At 38.2% G+C, this 18,309-nt stretch overlaps 1 protein-coding gene across 4 annotated transcripts; it reads right to left on the bottom strand.

The window, feature by feature from the left end:
• Positions 1-13,147: 13,147 nt before the first annotated feature.
• Positions 13,148-17,446, bottom strand: LOC122318755 (probable glycosyltransferase At5g03795). 4 transcript variants are annotated; one of them, XM_043136353.1, is made up of 5 exons: positions 17,287-17,446; positions 15,779-16,497; positions 15,562-15,692; positions 14,316-14,664; positions 13,148-13,961 (listed from the first exon to the last, which is right to left on the bottom strand). In XM_043136353.1, exons 2-5 carry the CDS (start codon positions 16,409-16,411, stop codon positions 13,296-13,298), a joined length of 1,779 nt encoding a protein of 592 aa, XP_042992287.1. In that variant the 5' UTR covers positions 16,412-16,497; positions 17,287-17,446; the 3' UTR covers positions 13,148-13,295. The 4 variants fall into 4 exon arrangements, with proteins under 4 accessions (XP_042992287.1, XP_042992285.1, XP_042992286.1 ...); XM_043136351.1 differs by having other exon boundaries at positions 15,779-16,466; positions 17,206-17,439; XM_043136352.1 differs by having other exon boundaries at positions 17,206-17,438.
• Between the last annotated feature and the right edge of the window lie 863 nt (positions 17,447-18,309).

Here is an 18,309-nt window from a genome sequence, read left to right as displayed (position 1 = left end):
GATTGTGGATTGCCTGAGGAGGTTTGGAGCGGGAAAGAGGTTAAGTTTTCTCACCTTAAAACCTTTGGTTGTCTTTCTTATGTGCTTGTTGATTCTGATGCTCGTAGTAAGCTTGAGGCTAAGTCAAAGAAATGCTATTTCATTGGCTATGGAGACGAGGCATTTGGCTATCGTTTCTGGGATGATCAGGGTCGGAAAATCATAAGAAGCAGGAATGTAATTTTCAATGAGAAAATGATGTACAAGGATAAGTCGAGTACAGTTCCTGTAGTAGCTCCTCAGGAGTCTGAGTTTGTAGGATTGGATGACCTACCAGAGGTCACAGTGCAGTGTAGAAATGAGAGTGACGGGGAGAGTGGGTCCAGTACACCCATTCCTATTATTCCGCAGGCAATTTCAGAACCGTCTACTCCTACAGTTGCAGTTCGCAGGTCAGTTAGGACTATACGTCCCCCACAGCGTTTCTCACCTACTTTGAATTACATTCTGTTGACAGATGGTGGAGAACCGCAGAGTTATGAAGAAACCTTGCAAGATGAGAATTCTAGCAAGTGGGAGCTGGCCATGAAAGACGAGATGGATTCCTTGTTAGGGAATCAGACATGGGAGTTGACAGAACTTCCATCAGGGAAGAAGGCATTACACAACAAGTGGGTGTACCGGGTGAAAACTGAGCATGATGGCAGTAAGAGGTACAAGGCTAGACTTGTTGTAAAAGGCTTTCAGCAGAAGCAGGGTATTGACTACTCTGAGATCTTTTCTCCTGTGGTAAAGATCACAACTATCAGGATGGTACTGGCTATGGTTGCCACTGAAGATCTATTTCTTGAGCAGTTAGATGTGAAGACAGCTTTTCTTCATGGAGACCTTGAAGAAGACATCTACATGCACCAGCCTGAGGGGTTTGTGGTACAGGGAAAGGAAGGTTCAGTTTGCAGACTGAAGAAGAGCTTGTATGGCCTGAAACAAGCTCCTAGACAGTGGTACAAGAAATTTGACAACTTTATGCACAGTGCAGGGTATATTAGATGTCAGGCAGATCACTGTTGCTATGTCAGGCATTTTGGCAATTCTTATATTATTTTGCTGTTGTATGTGGATGACATGCTTATTGCAGGGGCTAGTATTGATGAGATCAATAATCTGAAGAAGCAGATGTCAGAGCACTTTGCAATAAAGGATTTGGGAGCTGCAAAGCAAATCCTTGGCATGAGAATTGTCAGAGACAGAGTCAGAGGTACGTTGAGACTCTCACAGGCTGAGTATGTGAAAAAGGTACTCAGCAGGTTCAACATGGACAAGGCCAAACCAGTTGGCACACCCTTGGCAAGTCACTTCAGACTCAGCAAGAATCAGTCACCAGAGTCAGAGGAGGAACGAGATTACATGAGTAAGGTTCCTTATGCCTCAGCCATTGGTTCACTTATGTATGCTATGGTTTGTACAAGACCGGATATTGCCCATGCAGTGGGAGTTGTGAGTAGATACATGAGTAACCCAGGAAAGCAACATTGGGAAGCAGTGAAGTGGATTTTGAGGTACCTAAAGGGTTCCTCAGAAACCTGTTTATGTTTCTCTGGAGAGAGCTTGGAGGTGCAGGGCTATGTTGATGCTGATTTAGCTGGAGATATTGACAGCAGAAAGAGTACCACGGGCTTTGTTTATACACTTGGTGGTACTGCAGTGTCATGGGGTTCTAATTTACAGAAAACAGTTTCTTTGTCTACAACAGAAGCTGAGTATATTGCAGTGTCAGAGGCTGCAAAGGAGATGGTATGGCTACAAGGCTTCTTGGAAGAATTGGGTAAGAAGAATCAGAAAGGCACTCTCTACAGTGACAGTCAGAGTGCCATATTCCTTGCCAAGAATCCAGCATTCCATTCCAGGACCAAGCACATTCAGATCAGGTACCACTTCATACGGTCATTGTTAGATGACGGACAGTTGTTACTTGAAAAGATATGTGGAAGCAAGAACCCTGCTGATATGTTGACAAAGGGTGTTACGCTTGAGAAACTGAAGTTGTGCGCAACTTCAGTTGGTCTTCTAGAATGAAGACAGGAGCAGTGAGTTGCAGAGGTGGAGGATATCATGTTTGAGGAAGACGGAGATACAGCGAGTGTACCAGTCTCCAAGTGGGAGAATTGTTGAGGAATGTGGAGTCTGGTCCACACCGCTCGAGCGGAGGCATTGGCCGCTCGAGCGAAGTCAGGCAGAGTCGAACGCTCGATGTTGGCTCGACAGTGAGCTCGAGCAGGAGGAGTTCGCTCGAGCGGAGGCATTGGCCGCTCGAGCGAAATCAGGCAGAGTCGAACGCTCGACGTCAGCTCGACAGTGGGCTCGAGCGGGATGCGGAAGGGAAGTTCGCTCGACGCGCGCTCGACACGCCGCTCGAGCGAACATACGATTTAGGGATTCCGCCGTTTGAACTATAAATATGATTTTTGCCTCTTAAGTCTGTAACAGAGCAGCTACGAAAACACTGTGGATGAACAGTATTGTGACCCATCTTGTAGTGTGATTCCTCAATAATAAAAATCCTCTGCAGCTCCCGTGGACGTAGGCAATTTGCCGAACCACGTACATCTTGTGTCGTGTGTGATTGCGTGTGTGATCGTTTTCTCATTCGGTGTTATTTTTCAATTCATTGTCATCGTTTTTTCACAACACAATCTCATAAAACAAGAAAAAGAAGAAAGCCAACGCCAAACCAGTAATAAGTATTCTGAACAACAATAAAAAATGTTGTCCAGAAAATGAAATGATAGAGACAAGTCTATAGAAGAACTCGTTATAGAAAATGAAAGGATAGAGACAAGTCTATAGAAGAACAAACCAACAGAAAATGAAAGGATAGAGACTTGAGTCTATAGAAGAACAAACCGAGCTTTCAGTCTTCAAGAATAGCGTTAATGATACGGATGTTAACAAGAAATACCTTCCTTACTTACCTTGAACCTTTTAACTTCAAAGCAGAAATCTGTGTCCTCTTACCAAGTGGCTGTTGGCAGTGTTGCTGCAAAAAGTCCAACCTTTCCACTTTAATAGGGAAGACAAGAGCAGGTACTGAGTTCAAGTGCAGAAACAGAGTGGGAAGTTCTTCAGCTTCGTCTATATGTACTGAGCTGCTACATGTACTTCATCAGCTGATATCTTACAAGTTTAAATGTGCATAACTTCCAAATTTACCCCTGTTATTCCATCTTTCAGTAAACATTCTCCCGCCCATTAAAATCCAGCGCCAAAACTTTCCCCCCATTTGACTGATAAAGAACTGTACGTTTGCCATCTGTTTTTAATTAATTTCCACTAGTTATTTAAGTTACCAATTAACTTAAATAAGCTTTGATTGTAAATCTATCTTTTACTTAGAAACCGTGTCTTCATCCTACTCTATAGTGTATAAATTCAATCATGTATAATTTGCATTCCAATTGAATTAATTATTAGTGTTGATCAGAATACCAGTATTACATCATGTAATACTGCCCACAACTGACACCATGATACTCATGCATATCTAATTCTGGGAAGAAATCTTGCAATATAGTAATATCAATTAAACATAACCTTTAACCCCTTAGTGGTTATCTGGGAGTCATGTTCAGCATGTAACCTTTCCAAAACAGTTGCTTCCTTATCCCCACTTTCGTCAGTGGAAAGACAATGATGTTAATTATTTAAAAACTCATTTATATTGGCATTACAAGAAGTCCAATATTTTGCCAACATGCTTTTCTCTCCTTCCATCCAAATATAGTAATTATATCATATAATTACTAACTACTACTCATGTCATTTGTCTAGTGTCTGCCAAATGGAAAGTGCAATGCATAAGTTGTGAATATATATAACATGCATTTAGTAACCATCATCATTTATTGCCCAAGAGTTCACCCTTTGACTCTGTCATTTAAAATTCTGGTCATTATATGGAGCAGATAATCTCTAGTAGTTCCATAATGGCCATACCCAGCATTAAAATTTCATCTCATTTATGGTTAATTTATCAACAAAATCTTCCAATACAAGTTTGATTACCCAGGCCAGCTTTGTTGGGATAATTCAATTGGAATGCACTGCCCATGTAAAATACTCATGCATTTCAGTTATGTGTATGGCGCTACAAAATCATGTCATATGTTAATTTCAGATTGTGCATGTTGTCTATATGGACTGCATTTTAATCTAATATTAATATACCAAACAGTCAATTTATAAGAGGGGCTGATTATTGCATTTTGTCCAATCTCCTACTGCATCTCAACATGTCACTAATGGTTGCTACACACTCTCCACATTTTCTCTCTACTTATTACTTCATGCAGGCCCAAATTTTGTGGTAATTATGGATGCAGTAACAAATACGATTTTTACTCTTCAGACGCAGCTCATTCAAGTAGCACATGGTTAGTTTAATCTAGTACATCACATGCACCATAGCATTGATTTAGTAGTCAACTTCAACCAGCTAACATTTAGCTACAACAGCACGCTGTCATGTTACAGCTTAGGTCATTTTAGCACCTGCAGTAACAGCACACACATCCATAACCATGGTTAGTACATGCGTTACGATGTTTGGCTAGAATCAACACAAAGACTCCAGTAAAACAACTCAGCATTAAATAACGGGGATTATTTCACTTACTACCCAAGGGACCCCAAGTACCAGCAGAATAATCCTGCACAATAAAATTTACATCACACTCCAGTGGCCAAAAAATCTGGGACTAGAAGATAATGCTGTTGGTATTGAAATGCTATCACTAATAAGTAGAGCAATTACATCTTAATTCTGCATCAATATAGATGAAGGTTATGGCCATTCATCTATAGTAGTAGAATAATATGGTGTTTACCTTTTATACAAAGCACAAATAGGTAGTCTAATTCGACATTGAATCTTCATCTGACGAGAAATATTCCTCGTCTGAATATTCCCCATCGCCATAGCCATCTTCTAAACCGTAATCAACCACCTCATCTGTGATGATATGTCTGGTATTCTCATCGTGACACCCCAATTGCATACCTTCTGGGGCATCAATACTTACAGGTTCTATATCAGTCCTACTTAGTGGAGTTGAGACTGGATCATCATCACAATGCATGGGAGCATACTCATATGATGGAACATCTTCTTGATAGGCATCAAGATCACTTGATTCAACATCAATATCATCTAAGGCACTCGGTCTTGGTGGAATGTCGTAAACATTTCTATTTGTGAACTTCTGAACAACATACCAATTCCCTTTCATCCGTAAATTTTTTACATAATAACATTGGGAAGCTTGGCATGCCAACACAAATGGCTCGTCCTTATACCAAGTGCGTGACATGTTGACACTAGTCATATGGACGTCCACTCGGACCCCTCGTCTTTGATCACCGATGTCTGCCCAATCACAACTGAACAAGTAAACGTGACGCCCTCCCATATAGCGTAACTCCAGGATTTCATTTATAACCCCATAGAAGTCTAGATTATTCGGCAAATTTTCACCCATTACAACAACACCAGAATTTTGTGTCCGTCGCCATGGTTCACGTTGTTTTGAATGGAACCTTTTGCCATTTATAATGCAAGCAGAATATGTTGCAACCCAAAGGTCAGGACCGCAAGCTAATGCATATAGATCTGCAGAAACATCTTGCGGGTTGACTATACATTGGTCTTGAACCTGCCAGAATGGAATGCACCGCCACAGCATGTTAGGAGTTTGGTATTAATACACCAACTATGTAAGTAGACTGAGATTTTGGACTTACACGTTTCTTGAACCAAGTTGGAAACTCATTCTTGTGCTGGCGATCAACAGAATTTGGCGTATGCAACTTACACTTCTCGTAGTGCTCACTACACAACAACTCAAGACCATGTATGTAAAAAATATGGGGACATAACACATAATAGGTACAGGCTGATTGGAAAACAAAATTAAATGAATTAAATGAAGTTTGGATGCATACTCTATGTAGGGTTGGATCTCCACGCAGTTGTTAAGAATGTACCATCGAGCTGAGCTAAGGAGTTTATCATCTAATTTCACGTTAGTTGATATACATAATGGACGAACATGTTGATTGAAAATTGAGAAACCATCTATGGTGTCCTCTCCTCCGCCATCAATGTTGCGATCAACTCGGTTGAACTTCGTCTCAACATCTTGGAGGTACATTGAGCAAAAGGTCAAGCATTCGATATGAATATATGCTTCAGCTATAGAACCTTCTGGTCGTGCTTTATTCTTGACATACCGCTTGAATTTACCGAGATATCTCTCAAATGGATACATCCATCTATACTGCACTGGACCCCCAAGTATCGCTTCACGAGGTAAATGAATAGCTAGGTGGACCATGACATCAAAAAATGATGGAGGAAATATCATCTCCAACTTACATAGGATGATGACAATTTGACTTTGAAGCTGGGATAGGTGAGTTATATCAACTGTTCGTGAACACAACTTTTTGAAGAAACTGCTAAGCTCTGTCAATGCCAAGGCAATGTCAGGTCGTAATAACCCTGAAACTGCAATAGGAAGTAGGCGTTGCAAAAATACATGACAATCATGGCTTTTAAACCCGGATATTTTGCAATCACGTACGGAAACACAACGGGCAATATTGGAAGCAAACCCATCAGGGAACTTAACCTTTGCCAACCATTCACAAAATTTATTCCGTTCTTCTCCGTGTAATGTGTACATTGCAGGCGGCAGTGTAAACCGTTCACCTGCACGCCTCAAATGTAATTCCTTCCGCATACCCAAATTCTCCAGGTCACGTCGTGCATTGATGTTATCTTTGGTTTTGCCAGGAATGTTCATTAAAGTACCGAAGATGTTATCACAAATGTTCTTTTCAATATGCATAACATCCAAATTATGCCGAATCAAAAGGGTTGACCAATAAGGTAACTTGAAGAATATGCTAATCTTTGTCCAATTCAACTCTTCCGATGTGCGTTTTCTCTTCCTACGGGATTTACCAAATTGCACATCCCCAAGCATATGTAGTTGACTGACAACGTCTGATCCAGATAACACCCTTGGTGGAATACGGTGATCTTCTTTACCATTGAACAACCCTTTCCTCGATCTCCATATGTGGTCTGGCGGTAAGAATCGACGATGTCCCATATAACACTGTTTCCTTCCAAACTTCAACCAATTTGACTCTGTATTGGCATTACAAGAAGGGCATGCCAATTTTCCTTTAGTTGACCAGCCAGAGAGATTACCGTAGGCAGGGAAATCATTGATTGTCCACATCAAAGCAGCATGCAACGTAAACGTTGCCTTAGTGGAGGCATCATATGTAGGCACCCCATGCTCCCAAAGTTCAACCAATTCATCAACCAATGGCTGCAAGTAAACGTCAATATCATTACCTGGTGATTTAGGACCAGGAATAAGTAGGGATGTCATGAAGAATTGGTCTTTCATGCATGACCAAGGAGGCAAGTTATACGGCACTAGGATAACTGGCCAAATGCTATAAGGTTTTGCTAAATTGTTGAAGGGATTGAAACCGTCACTGGCCAAACCGAGCCTAACATTGCGAGCGTCACTAGCAAACCAACTATGGTCTTTATCAAATGTCTTCCAAGCCTCAGAGTCTGCAGGATGCCTCATAATGGTATTAGAAGTGGCTCGTTGGTCTTTATGCCATCGCATATCAATGGATATCTTTGTAGACATATATAACCGCTGCAGTCTTGGCACCAACGGGAAATGACGCAACACCTTTTGAGGAATAACTCGGCTCCCATGTGTATTTGACATCCACCTTGAAGCTTTACAAACAGGACATTCATTCAAATGAGAATTTTCTTTCCAGAATAATATACAGTCGTTTGGACATGCATGAATTTTGTTGTACTTGAACCCCAACCCTCTCTCCAATGATCGTGCCTCTTCATATGACGATGGGAATGCAGCATCAGGAAAGGCAGCCCGCAACAAGTTAAGCAACTGGTCAAATGACTTAATTGACCAACCACCAAGGGTTTTTATGTGTAGCAGCTTGACAACGAATGAGAGTTTGCTAAATTTTGTACACCCCGTAAAAAGTGGACGTCGAGCATCCTCTAGTAGCTGATCAAAAGAAGGTTTACATGAAGTTTCTGGTATGGAGGGGCGTGAAGGTGTCGGAATAGCGTCGCCTTGGCTACCTTGAGGGACATTATGGAATGTCCCTGCCCAAATGTCATCTAACATATGGTCCATGTCATCTATGTATTCATCCTCATCACTGAGATCGAGATCGGAATCGACGTCAATCAAAGGGCGAGTTTCCTCCTCCCCATGAAATATCCATTGGGTGTAAGTAGGATTGAACCCTTTAATGAAGAGGTGAGTCTCCACCTCTCTAAAAGGCAAGAATAAATTATTACAACATAGCCGACAAGGACACCGGATTCGGTCACTTCCCATAGCATGGCTTCGTGCTAGTGTGAGGAAGTGGTTAACCCCTTCGGCATATGCAGGTGCTCGAAGTCTATCAGGTAAATTCATCCAACTCTTATCCATCTAAATCATAATTATACGACAACATTAGTTTATGTCAAAGATTTCAACGTACTAATTAGAGAAAGGAATCAGACCATGCGATGAGTACCAAATGACTGAAAAATGAAAGGCAAATAATATATAGTACAACTGTGCTAGGTAGGTACAAATCATCTCATAACGAAGCATGCATGCAGTAATTGGAATGTGCAAAGTAAAACCCAATAGGCATGTGTTAGTATGCATATTTCTCATTAAACAAGCAACCAATTCATATAATATTGTCAAACATAAGCTTAAAAAAAGTAGTAATGTTGGAAGCATGGCATTTTTATAAAGAACTGAACAAAGGGAAAATTCACAGCACACTTACCACAGTACAACCAGCTTGATCATGCTATTAGCGTCCATAATATAAGGTAAGGATCGACCACAATTGATGCACCTGAAATTGTAAAAATATATGATTAGATCATACTTAAACTCGTGACCAACAAATCGGGATCATGCACGTATCTTAGCTAGAAGATATGGGAAAATAATAAAAAAAACAAAACAGTCTGCCAAATAATGGTTGCACCATAATATCGACCGTAAGGAGTGACCTCATCTAAATTTTTTGTCAATTTTCACATAGACAGAGTCTTAGAGATTTTATTTTATATTTTGATAAATGAGTCTCCCATTTCATTATCAAATCGAGTAAGTGATACAGTTTCAATACAGCCAACAATTACCTGTCCAACTAGCTTTCAGTATTATTGATGATCATTAAGGCTAAGGTATATGATATTTTTAAAACAATTGCTAACTGCCATCAGATATGTATTGAACAAGCTCATCGACACAAAGTTATAAAATCTCTAAGAACTTCATATACAGGTTTACTCTTGATCATTGATGAAGAATCGCAAAGGAAGTAAATCGATATATTGAAGCAGACATTAAAAATCCCAATAAAATATGTGAATCTGTTTTGCTTCATTTTAGCAAGGATTGCAAATTACTAGATGCAAAATAAACTCTTCTTGGGCAAACGGGAAGTGAGATGTTTTATGCATTAACTTTAAGCTCATGGTGGAAAATTTTGTGCCCAGCTACTGAAATTTTACAATGGTTTCCAAAGAAGAGAATGATGGAAAGGCATTAAATGAACATGCATGTTGCATATAATCTTTAAGAAAATATTTAAAAAGGAATGATCAAAGCAGGGAAAAAATAGAAAGAGTGCATGGTAGGGATGTTGCTTAAAGCGTTTAAAGCAAAAGGTAATAAAAGTAACTTTGCATAACCCTTTAAGGTATGGATCATCATACACAGAAATTTGCATTCCCAACCACATATTTAACAGGAAAATGGTAGACAATAGTTATATGGTTTTTCGTAGCATACACACGATGGATTGGAATTTCCAAAAAAAGGGGGAAAAAAATTGACTCTTGTCAGCTATTACTGTACACAGCAGATTGGTCACCATTTTTTAACCTCATTATGCATATCTGGCCTTTCCGAGGAAACATATATGTGTTTAGTATGTCAAATGAAATGGGGTTTTCATAAATTTCAATAAGTCTTATTTATAACACTTTCTATCCCATATCTTGAGATAACGGGAAGTGGCTCCAGTTTTGTGTATAGTTGAGGTGTGATACTCACAAGCATATTCATATATAAGGTCTTCGCTGTGGACGTTTAGACTCTAGTCAAAAAATTAAAGTAGATATTTTTCCTTTTCCTTACTAACTGATATAAGTAGACCAGTAAACATACCCAAAAAATTCATGAGGACACCCAGTGACATTGTACAAGGAAATTTTTCATATAATTTGTCACACGGCTTCTTTTACTTTGGCTTTCAGTAAAATCCACAACTCAACACTATGTTTAGGAAGATTTATTTTGAGCAGCATAACAGAACCTAGAAAACATCATCAAGGTGGTTCAAATATTGGAGGGCAGATACAAAATTCGGAATTCTTGCAAATTTGTGCACTTGAACATCCCCAATTCATATACCCAACATGGTTAATGGCAGCACTTTCATGATGTCATGTTAATGGAATTTACAAGATACTACAAAAGGATTGATAGACAGGGCCGTAAGTAATAGAATTAGGGGCTTCTAATTCAGCATATATATATATATTGCAATATAGTGTATATTTAAATTATCTAATACACTCCAATATCTCAAAAAAAATAGATATATATATATATAACAGATTCATACACTCTGAGTGAGCAGCTCAAACACAAGAGATAGAACAACAACATTAAACCGCAAACCAGAGCAACTAGACAGCAGATTCATTTTTGGAAAACAATTGATCAAACTACCTGCCTGAAAAAAGGCACCACTACTTTTGTAATGCAACAAACTCATGAAGGGGGGGAAGATACAGAGCAATCGCAACTACTGAAAGTACCTGGAGCCTCGGGTTGCCATATTATTCTGCCCAAAATCAGAGAAATTTGTTGAAATCGAGGGACGGAGCTTCAATTTGTAAGGGAAGCTAGAAATGGAGGGTACCGATAGGTGGAGATTTCACGTAGAGAGCCGGCCGTGTGACCACTAGGGTTGCCGCGAGACAAGGCCGATTGTTAGCTGATCAACAAAATAGGACGGTTGCTCTCACGACGGAGTTGGCGCCGTGAGAGAACAGTGGGAACGGAAAGCCGATTGCATGCAATGAAGGTGGCCGGAGTCTGTTGCTGAAATGGGTCTCTTACGCAGATGGGTCCTCGCATGTCGAAACATGGGGAAAATATCATCTTTTCTTTTGCTTGGCGCCCTTATCCTGAACCCGACGAAAATCACTTGCGTGGTTTTTATTTTTGTTAAGTAGCGATGCACAAAGTCGTCATAACAAAGGCAATATTGCGACGCAACACCCCTCTTAACGAAATTGGTTGGGATCAAATTTAGAGAGCCGCTGCGAATTTTGGGTCGATGTAAAAAATGCACACTTGCATCAAATTCATTTGTATCGATTTTATGATAGCTGGTAAAGGGCCTTTTTGTTGTAGTGCGTGGAAATTGACCATCATCCCTAAACAATTTATTCAGCCCCAGCGCACCACTTCACACCAAAAAATCAACAACTTTATTACCTTCTTTAAAACAATGATGAATAGAGAAATCAAACTCATCTAAAAGAATCAACAATTTCTCCAAAAAATTCAAAAGATACCGAACTGTACACCCTTTAGCTAGAATCCAAGATACCACTACCAAAGAATCACATTCAATTAAAATTCAGGATACTAATACCAAAGAATCATATTCAATATCAACTGTGAAGAAACCCAACTGCTTACAAACAAACAAGCCTTCTAAAATTGCCTGCAGTTCAGCCTCAATTATAGAACAATTGCCAATGAATTTAGAGAAAGCAAAAACAAGCGTACCCACATTATCCCTAAGAACACCACTCACACCACCACTACCTGAGTTACCCAAACTACTACAGTCCAAATTTAATTTAAACCTACCCAGACTCAGTTTGGACTATCGAACTACTTCTGTTGAAATGCGTCTATGCTCCATGATCTGAATATCTAAATGTTTAAGGACCCGCACATTCGACGAAGTCAATTTATTCACTTTAGTAATATTACCAGCCAGCAGCTGGACCCAATGCTTGATAGAACTCCAAACAACTCCCAGGCTCTCAGCTTTACCCTCCATCCAAGCAAGACAACGCCTCCTCCACTATGTCCAAATCACAATTGTGGGGATTAAACCCACCAGAATCCCCAAGTTGCAATTACCTGGTTTAGCCATACTTGCACTCTCTCACGCCAATGTTGCTGTGGCAAAAAAGGAACCCCAATCTTAGTTGACACTTTCTTCCATACTTCTCTCGCAAACTCCCCACCACTCAAAACATGGTCCAAGTCTTCAATGTGACCCTCAACACAACAGTCGCACATGAAACTAGAGGGATTCCAATTTTTCAAACTTGTTAGTCGACGTTCAAGCAGTTAAAATTGCTTTCCACATGTATGATAAAAAAAATTTTGGAATCCACTTATTCCAAAGTCCAAACCCACTTCATCCATTCAAATTTTTGGCATTCTAACTCGAATCAAATTCCATGCCGACCTAGTCGAAGCTATCATTATTCTTCTTACCCACCTCAAAAAAATTCAACAAATTCATATATATATATATATATATATATATACATATATTGTTTGTTTTTGGAGACTTAATCTTCATCCACAATATATGGATGAATATACTGTTATATTCATCCACAATATATGTATATATATATACATATATTGTGGATGAAACACCAAGAAATTACAGGAAAAGTACCATTAGATGTCATTCTTCTTTCTTTTTCTTTTTGTTATTAATTGACATGATACTCATACTTTTGCAAAACTCCAATCGAGTTCCACGAAAAAGATGAATGGAAAGCTGTGAAGAATACATCTAAAAGTTTGCTCATGTAGTATTGTTCATAACCCTTGGATTAGAAAATATATATATTTATATATATAGCATTACTCTTGGAAAAATAAATTATTAGGAATGTGAAATGTTCGAATGAAACTTGAAACAACTTAGAAATTACCACCGAATTTTCTGCCGTTGGACAAAAGAGACAAGTACGTACTGATGATAAGTGAGAAATGTATATATGTAGCAAATTGACTTTCTTGTTCTAAGATATATACATCGACGAATTTACTTTTCCCAGCACGGGTTCTCATAATCCGACTACAGAAACACAATATGTATATCTCTGCAATGTTTTTTTGTCATCTGAGGCTTATTTGATGAAGTCTGTTGTACCAAATAGAGTGGAGAATCAGATGAAAGATATCATATTTCTCAGGCTTAGCATGCCAAAGAAAATGCTTTTGTACCTTTTTCACCCCCATTTGCATCTCGAGATACCTCTTCTCTGGGATCGAAAGGAGTATACTCTTCAAATTTGGAATATCCTTCTCCAAGATAAAAACAGCAAAAGATTCCCAGTTCAAAACTTCAAAAAATGGGGGCACAAAATTGTCAGATATAATCACAGGGACACACTCATAAAATATGGCCTCTACGACGCGTGGACTGTTGACTTCATAACCTTTTGCACATATACAATACTTGCTGTTCTTCATATGTCGGATATAGTTCTTATTGCCCTTGGATTTGGGCATTCGACCAAAGATTTTCATGTTAGGATCTTTGTTTTCCCAGTGCTGTAACAGAATTGGCCGTACGTATCCATGCATGCTTCCTGCAAAGAAAGCAAGAATTGACCTCTGGGAAGGAGGTTTGCCTCCAAGATCCCTGAGTGGACTCCGGAACGAGCGTACTAATGTCTCTGGAAGAGACACATCCTTCCCTAAAACAAAACCTCCTTTGACATCAGCATTGCAGAGAGCTCTTATGCAATTAGCCATAAGTTGGTTTGTTTCAGTTGGGGCCTGAAGAAGAGACTTCTATTAGAACAGAACAATGTGACTGGTGAGGATCCAAAACTTCAAGCCAGGAACCAAAACTAAAAGTTTAAATAGTTTGTGGACGGAGCATATATTAAGGGACAAGTAAAACTAGCAATTGAACCACTCATTATGGATGTTGAGAGTGATATTCAAAATCATGGATATGATGCTTTTCACATTACTAACGGATGCATTTTATATCATTTCATATATTAAAAAAAGGATAAAAAAAACTAATTTACATAATGTTGAGCAAAATGAAAGTAACTGACTTTCTATGAATTCAGCCAATAAGCTTCACAAAACATAAGTGGAAAGGAAGCTTGAAAAGCATACCCAGTCATGGCAAGCAACGAGAAAATGATCTGCTCCCCCAGTTCTGTTCCAGAAAGGATATTTCGCCGTAATCAAGTTCAAGTAGTTCTTCAAATACTGTTTGAGGTTGTCAAAGCTGTGTGAATTAGCTATATATAATGTCTCCTCCAACATTAGTGAGCTGAAGGGTAAGTAAAACAGATGGGCTTTCCTAGGGTTTCTTGTAAGAAATTTTTTGTTGGCTTCCAGCAGCTTCATGAACCATCCCTCAGATGCATATATTCCATTGAGTCGTGGCTGGTGTAATACAGGTTTTTCTCCTTCCCTGTAAACGTATACTTTGAGAGTTTCTTCCATTAACTCATAGCTCCTGCAAATTTGAATTATATAAATAAATCCAGATGGAAAATTGCTTGAGCAACAATAGATAATTTGTTTGCATGATAGATTAAAGCTACAAAAGAGTCTACACATCATCGATGGAAATATGGTTCCACAATTGGTTTTTCAATAGAAAAGGGAAGGCTATGAATGATCAAAAAGCAAAAGCTACTTCCACCCCACCAAGAAAGCATATTTACAAATAGATAACAAGGGCATCTTTCCACTTGGAATTAGAAAAACATAGGCTCAATGCCTTTGCTTAGGTGGTAACAACAGGGAGGGGTTGAGAGTAGGCTTACATTAAAACCTTGATAAGCCAAAAGTTTGTGGGAAGGATCACAGAAGAAGAAAAGGTAGGAAGAATTTGACATTTAACACCCATAGAAACGTTCCCCTGTATAGGAATCTCCTCCATTGGTACAAACCTATCAGCATACAAAGTACCATCTATGTTAATCAACGCACTACTGTATCCTGATCTATCATGCGTACCCTCCAGCTTACAAAGTCAGCTCAACAGGGTATAGATTTGCAACACTGATTAATATCAAGAAAGATTGCACTAATTTCATAATGATTCCAGAGTGCAGAAGAAATGCATGACCATAAATAAATGGCACTTTACTAAATTCTAGCAATCTTTTCCGCAACTCATACACCTATTATAAGTAACAAAAAATTACTTCAGCAATGTGATCACATTGTGAGAATAGAGGGAAGGAATCGAGGGGATTTGGAAGATGGAGCAGGTCCTTTGGACCCAGCCCTATAGAGTAAACTTGAATACAGGACCCCCACCAGCCAGAACCCTTAGAGTACTAGGCAGCACCCTATTGGCTACAATAAAGAAAAAACAAATATTCAATAGCTGAGACAAACTTACCTTATGAACATGGAAAAATTCCTATAAAGAGGAGCATAAATATTTGGATTATTTTTTATGATGGGTGCCTTCTCAATCAGTGATTTTGCATTTAGCAGTTCCCGGTCAACTACTTCAGACCACCCTGGTGCCTACAAACAAAATGAAAGAAGGGAAAAGGCTGGATACACGAGTCAATCCCCTTTTAACACGACTTAAAGCTGAGGTTAACACATACCATTGATTTGTATGAAGCACGATTCTGAAGCAGTAAACCATTCATCTGAGATATTGAAACCGCTGAAGAGTCTGGCATCTCAAGCCCTTTATTCAGCTTGGGAACTCTGTTCGAGGAAGAATTATTGCCCAACGGGGTGAGGTGTTTCTGCGATTTCCTAGAGTTTTCGTTAATGTCAAATGTTTTTGTTCTCTCACTCTCTAATGTCGATAAATTAGAATTGACAATAGGTGTACTAATATTTTTATTCACGACTGGTGAAGAAGTTGCATTTGGTAATGAATTCATAGGTGAACTTTCATTTCTATCCGACACAGAAGCATTCTCTGGGTTTCTGTCCCTTCCTTTGGAGGTCCAATTAGCTCTCTCATGAGTGGAAAATGTACTTGGGGAGTTAGAACTAATTGAAATTGTCATGTTACCAAACACCTCAGATTTAGACGGTGAATCTCCAGAATGGGAGTGACTGTTGGGAACTAGTGAGACCTTACCAGCAGAAAATGAAGATGGCAGAACATAACCAAACGGAAATTCAAAATAGTAGAACGCGAAAATCACGGCAAACATCATGCCCGCAAGCCATATCAATCTCCTGGCTTCAACCAGACACAAACGTAAAAGTTGTTGGCCCATTCTGAGAAATTGCTGAGTTAGTTGCTGACTGACTTTGGATGAATCATAATCTACACTGCACAGTATTCACAATCCCCAAGTTTAATCTGAAAGAAAACCAGTTGCCAAACAACTTAACAGAAGGAAAGGAATTATATGTACGAAACTTAACAAAATCACTCATAGTTTAAGAAAACTGAAAATTCGAAGCATCATTGCATTCAGAAATATGAAACGTCTCCAATGAGGAAGAAGTTTCACTGACATGCAATCCCCACTGGATTTATGCAAGCTTAAGGAATAACTTACAATAAATAAACAAATTGCAATAATTAGATTTGCTGAGATTATTTCCACGGAAAATAAATAGTTAAGCTCTTACAAAAAAAAATTCTACCCGAACTTAGTTTTCGACACAGAAGGAAAGTCACGCCGACACTGGGCTAACAAAAGAGTGAAAGCATTTAACCTTTGTTTTTAGTTTTATCTATTTTTCTCGTCATCCAAACAGGTTAGAAGTAAGATCTCATCTGCCAAAATAGTAAGTCAAGTCAGCCAACTAGCTTACAACATAACATTTTGACATCCAACTTGCATGAATCCCCGCATATCAACAATCAAACAACCACGCTTATGCTTCCTAATCGCCGAAAGAAAAACAAAACAACGGGCAATTCAGGATCTTCAAATATCCACCAGAGCTTAATTTCCCACTAAAAAATTAACGTGAACTCCAACGCATGTATTTATCAACTGGGTATTCCTCAAGAGTTCTAGTTGTAAGATTAGACACCAAGCTTTCTTTTTTCCTTTACCTCATGCTTTCTCGCAAACCAAACAGAGTCTTCTTCCCTTTGCGTTATTTACCCTTTGAGAAAGAAATTCAATATAGGTACCTGACTTTGGTTTACTTCCAGGCTCTTCTCAGTCCTCTGTTCAATGGGTTCTCGTTAAACCGACACAAGGAATCTAGAGGGATAAAATGTGATTGTCTTTGATTTATATATATACCAATGATTTTATAAAAATGCTTGGACAGAACTTAGGACAAGGGTCTTCATAAAAGGCGAAAAACTAACAAGAATGCAACAACATTAATGGCGTTTTAAGTTGTGATGAGTCGCCTCTGTTTCTAGAAACTATATTAGTAATTAATCATCCTCATTACTTTGATATAATGGCGTTTAATAATGTTTCAACTTTTTATAGATTATTAAGAGAGTAAGGCCTCCTTTGTCTTCTAAATACTTCTCAATTTATCTCATTTAATTATTACAACATTCTCAAATTCTCAAATAAAACAAACAATTCAATTTTTCAAAATTTTAAAATAATAATAATATTAAAAAATATATATTATAATAATATTTTATTCAATTTTCAACTTTTATATTAACTTATTTCATATACAAAAACAAATGAGGTCTGAGAATTTGGAAAGGGTATATATATACAAAGTGTTTCGTTTGAAAGGTCGACAAATAATAAAGTTTGTATGATTTATTTCCTGTTGTCTATTTTTTTTATTTGAGATTTTTAAAATTAGAAAAATGATTTTATACAAGTTATAAATAGATAAGATATGTATAATCCTTTTATAAAAAATTGAACCTCATCATGAAAAATGTTAAAAAAATCTTTTATTATTACTATTTTTTTGTTGTTGTGAAACTTACTTTTTTATTAAACAACTGTACAAGTCTTTTAAAAAATATTATGGATTATTGGATCAGATTCATCTAATTTGGTATACACCTAAGCATGTACATGCTTTTTAAAGTAAAGAAAATGTTAGTTTGTCCTCTATCGTTAGTGCATTTTAATTTTTTTTTATTGTTTAAGAAAATAATTATTAGTAAATTTGTATATTTATTCAATATCTAAAAATATTTAAAAAATGTTTAGAAAAGAAATAAAAT

Source organism: Carya illinoinensis, chromosome 8 (genome assembly GCF_018687715.1).
Source record: "Carya illinoinensis cultivar Pawnee chromosome 8, C.illinoinensisPawnee_v1, whole genome shotgun sequence".
Taxonomy (NCBI): Eukaryota; Viridiplantae; Streptophyta; class Magnoliopsida; order Fagales; family Juglandaceae; genus Carya; species Carya illinoinensis.
This window is presented reverse-complemented; position numbering and strand designations above follow the sequence as displayed.